Here is a 12,991-nt window from a genome sequence, read left to right as displayed (position 1 = left end):
TGTGTCAGTGTGGTTGTTTAAAAGTTCCGAAGATGGCGAGCATGATCAATTTGTTTGACCCAACGGTGAAATAAACCGTCAGGAATCTCTATATGGCGCGATGAGAAAACTCGCTTGTATATATTCAACAGATATTGACCGATTACTAACTAATTGTTTCACTGTTCCATCAGTTGCTGCCCACGCTGCCAGAGAAAGAAATTCATAGGCGCCCACACAGCTCGAATTTCTTGAAGATGTGCAAGCGTCTTGTGTCGAATATGGCCATGGCGGATTACAGAACACGAAATACGATTACCGCGATATGATATCAGTGGATATGATCGCGTGTTATCCAGGAAGTTTTCTTGGATGCAGAGAATGTTCTAAGTACTTTAAAAGATTCAGACATCCCACAAGCGCAATGACACGAATGGCAATTAATGGTCCATTACCCGACTTTGATTTAACAGGATTCGCTCATGTGGCATCATTCGAATTTGCCAAAGGTCTTCATCCTGTATGTTATGTTTGGTTTGGCAGACACTTTTCGGAAAAGCATTGGGTGTCAATAGTGCTGTTACGATATATGCTTGATTGCCGAATACTGATATCGCTGACGGTCAACGAGGCAATTATATCATATCAGACACAGACCAAGGTTTGGTTACCAACGCCTGAAACTGTCACTGTGGATGATGTTATTAAGGAATATGCACAAGAATGTCCCAATACTCCCAGGGATGTCATCGTTGATAATGCTCCTAATATTCTTAAAATTAAACTCAACAACAGTGAAAAAACTGCAAAGGACCTTGGCAGAAAAATAATCGGTAAATTTACTCAGGGAGGGGTATATGATCACCAACAGCATCATGCAAGATTGATTATGGATCCCGCCGAATATGATTTTATGATAGCCGATGCAACATTGAAAGATACACTTTGTAATCGAGAAGACGCATATTTATCCGACGGGAAAAAATTAGAACAGTTGTTAGTTTTATTAGCGGAGAATCCCCTCAATATACTCATTTAAGATCCTCAATGCTAGCTTATGTTTCTATAAATTTGCTATCGATGATAAATAGATTTCCTGACACTACAGTTAGAGTTGCAACAGATTCGTTTTATATCAACAAGAAATACTTAGAATCATTGACTCGTTTTACAACCAATGATGCATCATGGAGTTCGTGGAGAATAAAACAAGAAACATTATATAATTATTGTGAATCAGCAGATGCTACGATCAAAGATAAATACCGCGGTGACTAGATATCGACGTCAGTGATGAAATCACCATTGCCGTCTGTGTACGATCCAGTATCAAGACATAAAACCGTTTATTTAAACAGACCGGGAGGTTCTGGTAAGACGACTCGGGTGATCGAATTATTTCGAAATTCAGATATGATCGTGTTAACACCAACACACAGACTCGCACGAGAGATGAAACAACGAAGAGTTAACTCGTGTACTTATCACAGCTTTTTCAAATACGGTGGTGGTGTGTGGACTCCTGACCGAATGGGAGAGAAATACATTCCAAGGATTATAATTTGGGATGAAGTGTGTACGGTACCATTAGAAACACTTAAAGAATTCCTCGATTGGCTGTTAACGAAAAATACCGCAGTGATAGCATGCGGTGATCACGGCCAACAGCCACCTTTTGTTGGACCATCTCCACATTCGTGGCTAAAGAATTCCGTGGACTACTACGAAGAGATAACTAATGATTATAGAGCGCTTGATGCAGAATTAAATGAGTTCAAGAAATTAATCAGATTACAACTGAATAAAATTCAATGTGAGATAATGCGTGAAATAATTTCAGAGACTTCAATGAGAGACTTTCTGCAAGTGTGGAAACCCAACGACTTAATAGTGGCAAGCAGAAAGATAGTCATAGACACACTCCAGCAGCAGTTGTTTCAGTTACACTGAGAGAAGTTTCCAACGCTGCCAGTGCCGTTGTGTTATAGACCAGCCGATACACGACCACAAAATATTGATGTTGATATACCAGGGCAGACTGAAAAGCAGAATTTAGTATTAAATGATGTTGTCGCAGTTGATATCAACGCTGTTGAAGATGCACTGAAACCCCCGTGGACGCTAGGATACGCGATGACAATTCATTCATCCCAGGGATTAACTATTTCTGATACAGTTGTTTGGATTGTTGATGACCGTATCGAGTGGTCAAATTTAGTTTAACTTGCAGTCAGAAGAATATCTCAGCTGCGAAGGATTGTTTTGGATGAGTCGGAAATTAATAATGAAACCAGCACTGGTGATTTCATCACTGACGATATAATAAGAAAAAATTAGCTGGTTACAAACAGAATGACAAAAAAAATAAACGCGATTTTGATCTTGATGTTGACTTAGTCAGCGCATTAAAACAGCAACAGAATAATCACTGTGCGAGTTGTAATTGTATAATGTTATGACAGTATTCGAGTAACAATTCAAGACAATTTACCGTGGATAGGAAAGATAACAACGCTGGTCATACACGAGACAATGTGATGTTGACTTGTCTTGAGTGCAATCGACGTTGAGGCAATAGCGCCTTGGGTGCTAGTTAAGTGATCGCGGTGGTAATTGTGTATCCTCTGGAATTGTTCACGTGTAAATCCATGTTGAGGAGCGACTGAATCCAGTCTGTAGATTGCGGGTCTGCCTGTGGATCTTACAATGCTAGATATCTTGTGTGTAGTGATACTCCAGATAGGATCAGTCGCTCTTTTTTTCCCGCCTTCAAGTTCACCGGGTTCATATAAATATCTCACAGTGACATTGCCCAATATTGGTTGCGGTGAAAAATCATGTCGTTGTACGGGTATAATTTTTTTGGTAATTGCGTTAATAGGTTTCATATTGGTTGTTCGAGTTATTTCATTATTTAATGCGGTTATCACACCTGATAATCTTGCAACCCATTCACGAGATCTCTTGTCTTGAATGAATTCCTTGGCGTACTGATATCCAAATAACCGCTCAGCAAGTGTTCGATTAAATTGCTCAACAATTGCCTGATCACGATGAATTGCAGTATGTCCTCGTCGTATTTTGACATAATGTTGCTTCATCAGCGATGACACTGGACCAAGAAATTCCTTGCCAGGATCAACCTGTAACAGCTGTGGCCAGTGTAGAGGTCCTCATTGATAAATTCGTTTAAACGCATCAGCTACTTCAGATGCTGTTTTAGTCATTAAGGGTTCTGCCTCTTTGTATCTAATAGCAACATCAACTACAGTTAGCGCATACTTGTATGTAATTTGACGTCTTTCTATTTTAACGGTATCATGTGGCAGAAATAATATATCAGCCTGATGAACTTCATCAGGAACACTTACATTAAAATGTGCAAAGTTGATTTGTTTAGTCGGTGGTAGGTAAATTTGCCATATTGCCTGTCGGGATAACCAGTTTTTAGCAGTAACACGTGTAACTTTTGCTGCTTCGGCGAGTTTACTAATTGCTGTGCTACCTCTCCAGTATCCTCTTGGGGAATAATAAATCGCTTCCATTATAATTAATTACCTAACACTAAATTACCTTTCATCGTGGATCTTACTAACCAGTTAGCTAATGACTCTCTGAAATTTTTATTTGTAATAGAATTTAGCGTGTGAATTAATTTCACATCTGCGATATGTCTGTGCTGCAAATCTTTTACTCGATAAGCTACATCATGAATGTGACATGCCTTATCAATGGCGTTTATCAGATATTCGCCTGGTTTTGGCTGATCCTGATCATCAAGTCTGATATCAAGTCTGGTTCCAGGGCCACAATAATTATATACTGGAAGATGTTTTTCTCCTGGGTATTTAGCCCACAGAGTTCCTGGTAGTTTTGTTAGTTTTGCGGCAATATCACCTCCTTTTTTTTTTGACTTTTACCTGAGGAAATAAATTTAAATTTCTTTGTACCACATCGTTCACATTTACTGGTTAATGCCTGTCGATTGTTTTTAGTTGTAGTAGTTGTTATGTCTGCTGTTGGGGTGCGTGACCTACATTTCACACAATATAGATCCATATTTTATATATATTACTTTAAAAATAATCACTGACTTTTCTGCTACAAAATGACGAGAGCCGGTTAAGCACCATGCGGCACTACCAAATTCTGTTCGTATGATTATTATAGGTCCATCTGGATCGGGTAAAGCACAGTTGTTGTTGAATTTGATAATGAAATGGATGAAGGGGGATAAGTTGTATCTGATAGCGCCATCTGTGGACGATCAACGGTGCTACGAAGTGTTAAAGGATTTTAATGAAAGTGTAGTGTCGATAAGCGATGACGATGTTGTTGAATTTATCACTGACATCAATGATGCACCATCTGTAGAAGATATTGATGGAAGTTTCAACAATTTAGTTGTTTATGATGATGTGATGCTGGATAAGCAAACAAACTCTGCCAGGATATTTTCCAAAGGCAGACACAAAAACACTGATGTAATTTATGTAACCCAGCCGAAAGTGATCAGAGATAACTGTAATATTCTTGCCGTGTTTAATGGAGTTGATACTTAAACGTTATGAAATATTCATCAGACCTGGTGTGGCGGCAACATGGACATAAATAAATGTAAAAACTTCTTTAGTCGTGCTCAGTCAACTCCACACGGATTCATTACAATAAATTTACACGATCCCAGAACAACATATCGAGTCGGGTTGGATAAATTTTTTTAATTCAATGATGCAGCAACGAGGGCGGGAATTTTGAATAATTATAGCAGCAGGGAGGGCGAAGTCAACTCGCTTCCCTCATTTTTTACCCTTCATGGAAGCCTTATTTTTGGCTAAAACCTTGGTGGGCTCGCCCTCCCTGCTCCTAAAATGCATCAATCTACTGTAACAGCTATGTCGCGAGCATTTCTCTGAGAATCTAATTAAGTGCTAACCATGTTTTGATAACTGACTTCCGGAAGTATTTGTTGTATTGTTGCACTGAATTAAAAGCTGGCCTCCTTTGCATTATTATGTTAACTATGTCTTTTGAATCAAATAATGGCTGTGTAATAAAAGAAAAGTTAAAAGGCACAAAAATCCTACAAACTTAATATCTAGTGGTCACGGTCATATGAACGCACTTCATTTGATTAATTGAGCACTTTTAAATGTTATTGTGTATGTAACATAAACTACCTTAAATTAACCAACTCTTTCATTACTGTGATCAAAGATTATAACAAGGCAGCAAAGCGAAATGAAAACTTTGTAAAATGAAGAGTTTGATTTCACAGATACGGACAATTGTGGGCAAGCAAGCTTCAGAGAAATCTTGAAATGGCACTTAGAGATATACTCAAGGATGATAAGAAGTTTCATTATTAATTCCAATTACTTAATTCAAGACATCAAATATTGTACTAATTAAGCAACACAAAAAGTTTCAAAGTAGACGATTGTCTCACAAAATAAATGTTGCATGTTTTTGAGGAAAAAAAGGAATCGTGTTTGGTGGTGTATCAACAGTTAGTCTAGTTCCCTGCTCTTGGACTCCCGATTTGGCAGCTTAATTTTAAACACCACTACAGGAACCAGATTAATCAAGATATAAAAAGTAGTGGCGTAATACACAGATTTTTATGCATCCATGTGTTGGTTGTTGAAACCAGTTGGAATGATCCTTCACATGTTGGACTTTTTGAAAATAAATGTAATTTAAACAGAATAACGAACAACTTCATTAGAAAAAGCACGTTATTAAAAATTACTATTGACGTAATTGTAAAATGAGGATTCAGTCAATAAACAGCCCAGTTCCTTAATGCTGCCCCCCCCCCCCCCCCCCCCGGTTTTCTCGATGTCAAAGCAATTTTTTTTTTAAGTTTTGGAGGTCCCTTGGTAACTTGCACCTCGCTTATAGTGCAGTTTATGTTTGTGGACCCTGATGTGCGCAAGTTACGAAGGGAGGTGTAGTATGGGAATGCCAAAATGCTGCCTTCATGGCATCCTCTAAGGAGGACGTGACGTTTGAGGAGACCATAATACAATAATCCCTTACTCTGTTGATGTACCCTAAAAATACAAAAGATACTGCTTTCAGTTCTAGGTTGTTGATGTGGAGGGTCAATCTGGTTGGAGTCCAAAGACACTGGAGAATTACACCATCTGGCTCTAAATGAGTGCCTCAATTAGACTCTGATGCATTGACAAACATGTGCGGGGGTATGGTGCATGCATAGGGATCCCAGTTAGGAATCTGTCCTTATTCATCCACAAGCACACATGGTGATCAACTACACTAGCTCTAGAGTGATTGGGGCTAATAGAGAAACCCTGTGTGGTTTCTGCATTGTGAATAGAGGTCCTAGGTCAACCAAGTCCTCAGTGACATTCAAGGTTCACAAAAAGGATAGGTGAATGCAAGCAGACAACAATGTTTTGTTCATTAGTGCCTCCAACAGTGTCATTTTTCAATCTCACTGACCGGTGGAACCCATATTAAGATCTGGTATGTGAAGAAATTCATTATTATGTAAATGAAGCCATGTGATGGAAAAGGTCTTTGATAGAAGGGGTTGTTCCAGAAAATGGAGTTGGTAACCCCTGTTCATAATGGAAAGAATCCACCCATCATCCATGATACTTGACCAAGGCTCTGAAAAGTGGCCTATGCAAGCACCTATGGTAACTTTTGGGAGAGGGATATATGGCAGGTGAGGATTTTGGCTAAGGGTGTCTCCTCTGTCCTTTGCAGGAAAGGTAGGGGGTTAGAGAACCTCCTCCTTTCGGACTCTGCAGTCTACTTGTGCATCATAAACCTGAAAGAAGAGATCTAGCTTGAGACTGCATATTGGACTGGGACTGCAAAAACTTGGCAGATGTGGCCCTAAGGGCAATTCACATTAGCATGGCTCCTAGCTAACTGCAATGCAGACCACCTCCTCCTCAGCCAACTGACAAAAAGGAGTAAGCTTAATATGGGGTATCATTGGATCTGCTTCTACCTCAAACTCACTGGAGCTGATGAGAGGGCATCATCATCATCATCTAGTATAGCCCAAACTGGAGAGTGACTGGGCATCACAATCTCCCTCAGCTGAGAAGGGGGTCATAGGAGCATTCTGCGCCATGGCCCATAATTCAGCATGGTAAGTAAAGGCTATAGTGTTATGAACTGTAGACAAGATCATCTGTCCACTCAAGATGATGTGATGCCTCTAGCCTTCCTAGTTGATCTCACCTGTTGAGGAGATAATGTCATGACACAAGCCACATCATCAGCTCTACTGTGGGGGCAAGGTCTAGTAGCCCATGGGTGCATAAAGGACCAAGGTCTCAGAATTTGAGGGTCCCACATCCTGTAAGGATTGATTAGATAATATGGAAGGGAGGATTCCAATCCTATCCCCTTCTCTAGTCTGAGCCCAGTAGCTAGACTCAATCCTGCACAGGATGGGACAGTAGATGGGGGGAGTAGGGGGAACTTGGTCCATACCCTATCCTCATACTATGAGGCCACTGAGTGAAAATCGGAGAATACCTAATCCTGAACTGATTCATCACTCAGAAAGGTGTGGTGCTTATCCTTCCCATCAGGTGGAAGGGGGCACAACACGTGCTACCTTTGGAGTGTTGGAAGTGGTGCACAACTTCCAGCGTGGAGGAAGCAACACACTTCCCTAGACATGGGATATGTGGTGCACTACCTCCCTAAGAGGAGGGAGTAACTTGCTGCAACGGGCATCAGGTGTGCAGTGCACCACCTCTCTCGCTGCCCTTTTATGTTTAATGCCCATACAGCATGATGTCTTGAAAAAGATGGCCATTCTAAGCATGTACATGTACCATGCCCAGTTCAAGAGTGGACAGTATCATACTGACACCCGACCCCCATGAGAAGATGTATTTACATCAATTAGACGGTGGTTGTTTTGGCATGAAAAAGAACAGGTGCACAATAACAATGGGTATGCTATTGCTGCTAATTAATTCACAATTTTCGCAAAGGAATGAAGCCATTGACCTAAACATATGATTCTCAATTGTGAATATGATGGGTTATTTCCCCTGCTTTAATTTACAGAAGAAAAAAGCATGTATTGTAAAAGCAAAGACATAATTGCTCAATATAAACAAGCTGAGACCTATTTCCAACTTTGCAGAATTTCATTAACACAAGTGCTAACAAGTGCAGCCAATCAGATGCTCATTACTGAAATTTTTTGTATCTCCAATCTTGTAAGTCCTGTTCTCTTTTTATCCATCAATATAATTATATACTGAATCATATTCCCACACCTCCTTCTCTTACATCCAGCATATGATTGTCTATTCCTTACTCAATGAAGGAGAGCCACCCACACAGATAATATTATAATAAGTGATGAAACAGTTGCAAAGATTTGTCATGATGCTGACCCATTTACAAAGATTTGTCATGATGCTGACCCATTTACAAAGATTTGTCATAGCCTTCCTGAATCCCAGAAACTTGACCTGATATTGATTTGTTTTCCAAATTCTCACACTCAACTTACTGCAAGTTAGAAACCTGATACTGGTGCTGCTATTATGTTATTTCCCACCCATTCAAGCTTGTATATTTTAACTTTTTCCCATGTTAAAAATCCCTTTGGTCACACCTCCATAATGGTAACAAGGTTAGCAAATCAGACACAAGATCACCTCATTAACAGAACAGATTTTGCTCATTATCAAACTCATGCAAGATTTTGCTCATGTAAACCCATATTTGAAATCTGATCAGAAATATATGACTGGACTCAAGAGTAGTTATAAGTAATTGTTGATTGATAGACAATGAACAAGGGCAAATGACCATTAAACAATGTCAGAACTATTTCTAATCAGCAGAATTTCATTACTATGAGCAGATCTTCAACACAGGGCAAAGATAGTCCCTAAAGTGCTAACAAGTTCAGTCAATCAGATGCAAGATTACCTGATTAAAGTATAGATCTTGCCAATTATTGAACTCTTCCAAGAGTTAAAGATTTTAGCCCATATTCTAAGTTTAATTAAAATTTACTTCAGAATTATATCTTTTAGAAGGAAACAAGCTCTGCAAAATTGACGTAAGATGACCTTTTTTATATGCACGCATCTAGCTCATTATCAAACTTTTGATAAAATATGTATATATTCCAAGTCTGATCAAAACTGGAACAGAAATATGGACCTCTGAGTTGTAACCAGCAAAGTCAATCAGATGCAAGATAACCCTAACAGGTGAGGATCTCATTCATTACAGAAATTGTTTGATGATATAAGCATACATTATAAGTCTGATCAAAACAAAGATCATAAATATATACAATTAATATGCATATATCTTAAGGATATAAACCAGTATTTCATGTTTGATCTAAATCAGATCAAAATTTTCGCTTCCAACAAGTTGACAATTTCATCTAATCAAATGCAAGATTACCTCATAAGGATGCATGGACCTCACTTGTTTTTTTTCTAAGATATTAATGACATAAACATATATTCCAAGTTTAATTATATCGTGTCAAAAATAAGGCCTCAAAAATATTAACAAGGTTAGCCAATCAGAAGCAAGATCACCTCCTTAATATGTATGAATTTCACTCATTATAGAGCACATCAGAGATTAATAATGTTAACCCATTCTACAAGTTTGACTGAAATCAGATCAAAATCAAATCAGAATTATGGACTTCAGAGTGGTAATAAGTAACTGTATATAGATGGACAATGCACAATGGACAACATATGACACACAATGGCCATAGGGACATAAAAGTACTTGTCTTTACATCCAGGTGAGCTAAATAAGTCACGGGGCTCCAAGATCGACTGTCATAACAAGGGATTTCTTTTAAACTAATGGAAGAATAATATTCAGATGAAGTTTCTTATTTACTTACTGGTATATGTTTTCCTGCCATGGTCAGCTCAGTGCAGTCCTTCCTTGAAATGTGCAATAAAAGACTGAATTATTAAAGCAAACCAGAAATGTAATTTCAAGAATGAAAAAATATTAAATTCAATCTTTAAACAAATTTATGCTATTTGTCAAGTACAAAATCTGTTACTGATAAATCCCACATCTTAGGAGAATCTAGGATTAAGACGGGTGTTTTATATTTGTATAACAATATTATAGTGAATAAAAGTATATATGCTCTGAATTCATACAGAAAAGTCATTCTCAAACTAATAACATATGGCCTGTGGACAGATAGGAAGATGATGAAAAAACAAAGTATGTGTATCAATGATTACAATTTTGTTATATAAAACTAAATTAACTTTATATATATATATATATATATATATATATATATATATATATATATATATATATATATATATATATATATATATATATTATCTATCTATCTTTATATATATATATAGAGAGAGAGAGAGAGAGAGAAAGAGAGAGAGACACACACACACACACAAACATACATTTATTTGTCACTGAAAACTGCAAGGGAATTCATTTTACATAGTCAGAATAGGTTCCTGGGTCCATCCTACCATAATGGGATCATAATTTGGAAACCACTGAGATTCTCATGCTGGGAAGAGATTGGTACTTGGAAATTAAGGCACTGAACTCATGACTAGAACAGTCCAGATTTGATTCCCACCATCAAATCAACCTCATTTGGCTACCAATTATCACAGGATTTTTGTTTCAGGCCTTGGGTTTATATTTCTCTTAGTAATTAAATTTGGAAATATTTCAAGACAAAAACATTATTTCAAGACAAAAACATATTATTTTTCCATTTAAAGATAAAAATAGAAAAGATATGAAAAAAATTTGTGACTAATGACTTTCAATGCATCAAATGCCACCCAATAATGCAAATACATGCAATGAGATAAAAACGACACATATTTGAAGCATTTTAATACAGCAATACTATTGCAACGTTTTTAGTGGCTTGGTTAATTTTTGTTTTTGTAATGAAAGTAGAGTGTCTTGTTGAAGAATATAATAAAACAAATTTAAAAAAAACAAGAAAAATGATTGAGTGGTATTTGGATTAGTCACTGACTGTCAGTTACTGCCATGATCAAACACTCCATTGTTTTCCAAACCCATCTTACCTATAATATAATTGACTTGGAGAGTTATTTGTTCTATTTTTATTTTATATTCTTTCTTCAACTTTAAGTTACAGATTATTCAGTTCAATCCCCAAAGTGTATTCTTTTCCTAATTAATATTACTTGGATTTTTTAAATTTATCTATCCTGTATTCTAAAATTATTTTTGTAAATCTGTTTCAAATTTTTCCTTCAAGAAGAAAAGTCAATAAAATCGGAAAATATGAATTTGAAAAGGTCTCATCACAAGTCAATTCCCTTGCTTTAATAGGCAAACTGGCAAGCACATGATGTTTTGTAACTCTGCTGATTTCTTTTTCCGAAGACATTTAAAGATTTTTCAACTTTTAGTAATGGTAACCATATCTGATGGCAGACCAGCATCTTTAAGTCTTCATACATGTACAGTACCAGGATGCTTTCTGTCAAACTTGGTCAAACTCTGTTCAGCTGTTAAGGAGAAGTCATTTAAAGGTGGGGTTGTTTAATAAGAACAATAGACATATATCATGGCAAATATTCATCATTATAATACTCTGAAAGGTTTTTATGCCATGATGCTTTCTGCCAACTTTGGTCAAATTCTATTCAGCAATTCCAAGCAACAAATTGATTAAAGGTTTTTCTATTTTTGGTAAGGCTAAACAACAAAAATATATGTTTCCAGTTGGCTGACTGTCCCTGTTTTAACAAAAATTATATGCTTGTATTTCCTAAACTCCTTGATAGAATTTCTTCATACCTGCGACAAATCATCATGAAGCTAAGCCAATTCATTCTGCAACATGTGCTATAGACTCTTTAATCTTGGGTCATGGTCATAGAAGTATGCATTAAAGTATGGGTTAATGTTGCTTTCCATTTCCTTATATTACATAACCCCTTCATCTATGCAGATGATACTACACTGTCTGAGATGGGTAAAACCAAAACAGTACATGAAAATAACTTACAAGATATTCTCAAAAGACTTCAAGTATGGTGCAAGGAAAACAGTATGATTTTAAATACAGAAAAAACGAAAACCCTACTAGTTACAACAAAACAAAAATAAGCAAGGCTAGATAGCGAAAAACTCTAAGTTCTGTTTGACAAAGCCTTAATATGACCTCTCATGATAGAATTCTTGGTGTATTCATGGATAACAATCTTACTTGGTCTATTCACACTAAACATGTTTCAAAAAAGGTTAATTCTTATCTTTGTCTACTGAGATAAATCAAAGCATACATTCCTCTTCAGTATAGGGTCATCTTTTTATAAAAGTTATATTCAGCCATATCTGGACTACTGCAATGTAATTTGGGGTAATACCTCTAATTCAAACATAACAACACTTTTAAGACTCCAAAAGAGGGCTTGCCATTTAATTCTAGATCAATGTATAGACAATTTTCAGGATGCAATGATTAATATAGAGGTTTTAACAATACATGAAAGAACGTTTCTTAATAAGGCCAAATTGATGTATAAGGTATCCAGAAAAGCCATTCCTGTCTTTCTAAGCAATATATTTAACCAAAGAGATGCTGACGGTACTCCAAAATTTAAGGTCCATAAGAAGTAAAAATTACATTATACCAAGGCCAAAGAAGGAATTGTTTAAAAAAAGTTCTCAATATACTGGTCCACTGGTATGGAACACATTCCCAGTGACATAAGGCAGGCTCCTAGCATTTCTTCTTTTCATAATCAATGTCTTAAATGGATGAAATCTTTAGAAAACTTAACAGTTCTAGTACAAAAAATACCTCCTGCTTTTCTGTAATTTTGCATCATTTTCAAAGATGAATTTTTCAATGCAGGACGATATTTTATGTTTTATATATGTTTTCACAGATGTCTGTGCATGTGTTCCATGTCTGATACTTTGAATTTTAAAATTACTTAATTATTTAGTGTCAAGCCAGATTCTT

At 36.8% G+C, this 12,991-nt stretch overlaps 1 protein-coding gene across 6 annotated transcripts in view; it reads right to left on the bottom strand.

The window, feature by feature from the left end:
* The window catches only part of LOC149779782 (uncharacterized), a 108,320-nt gene that overhangs the window by 72,865 nt on the left and 22,464 nt on the right, over nt 1–12,991 (bottom strand). For all 6 annotated transcript variants that reach the window (XM_089940641.1, XM_089940642.1, XM_089940643.1 and 3 more), the window contains exon 4: nt 9,878–9,920. In XM_089940641.1, coding sequence (XP_089796767.1) covers nt 9,878–9,920 — 43 coding nt within the window. The remainder of the gene's footprint in view (nt 1–9,877; nt 9,921–12,991) is intronic.

This window comes from Sinohyriopsis cumingii, chromosome 17 (assembly GCF_028554795.1).
Source record: "Sinohyriopsis cumingii isolate HCF-2022 chromosome 17, ASM2855479v2, whole genome shotgun sequence".
Taxonomy (NCBI): Eukaryota; Metazoa; Mollusca; class Bivalvia; order Unionida; family Unionidae; genus Sinohyriopsis; species Sinohyriopsis cumingii.
Note: the sequence above shows the minus strand (reverse complement) of the source record. Positions and strands in the feature narration are given on the sequence as shown.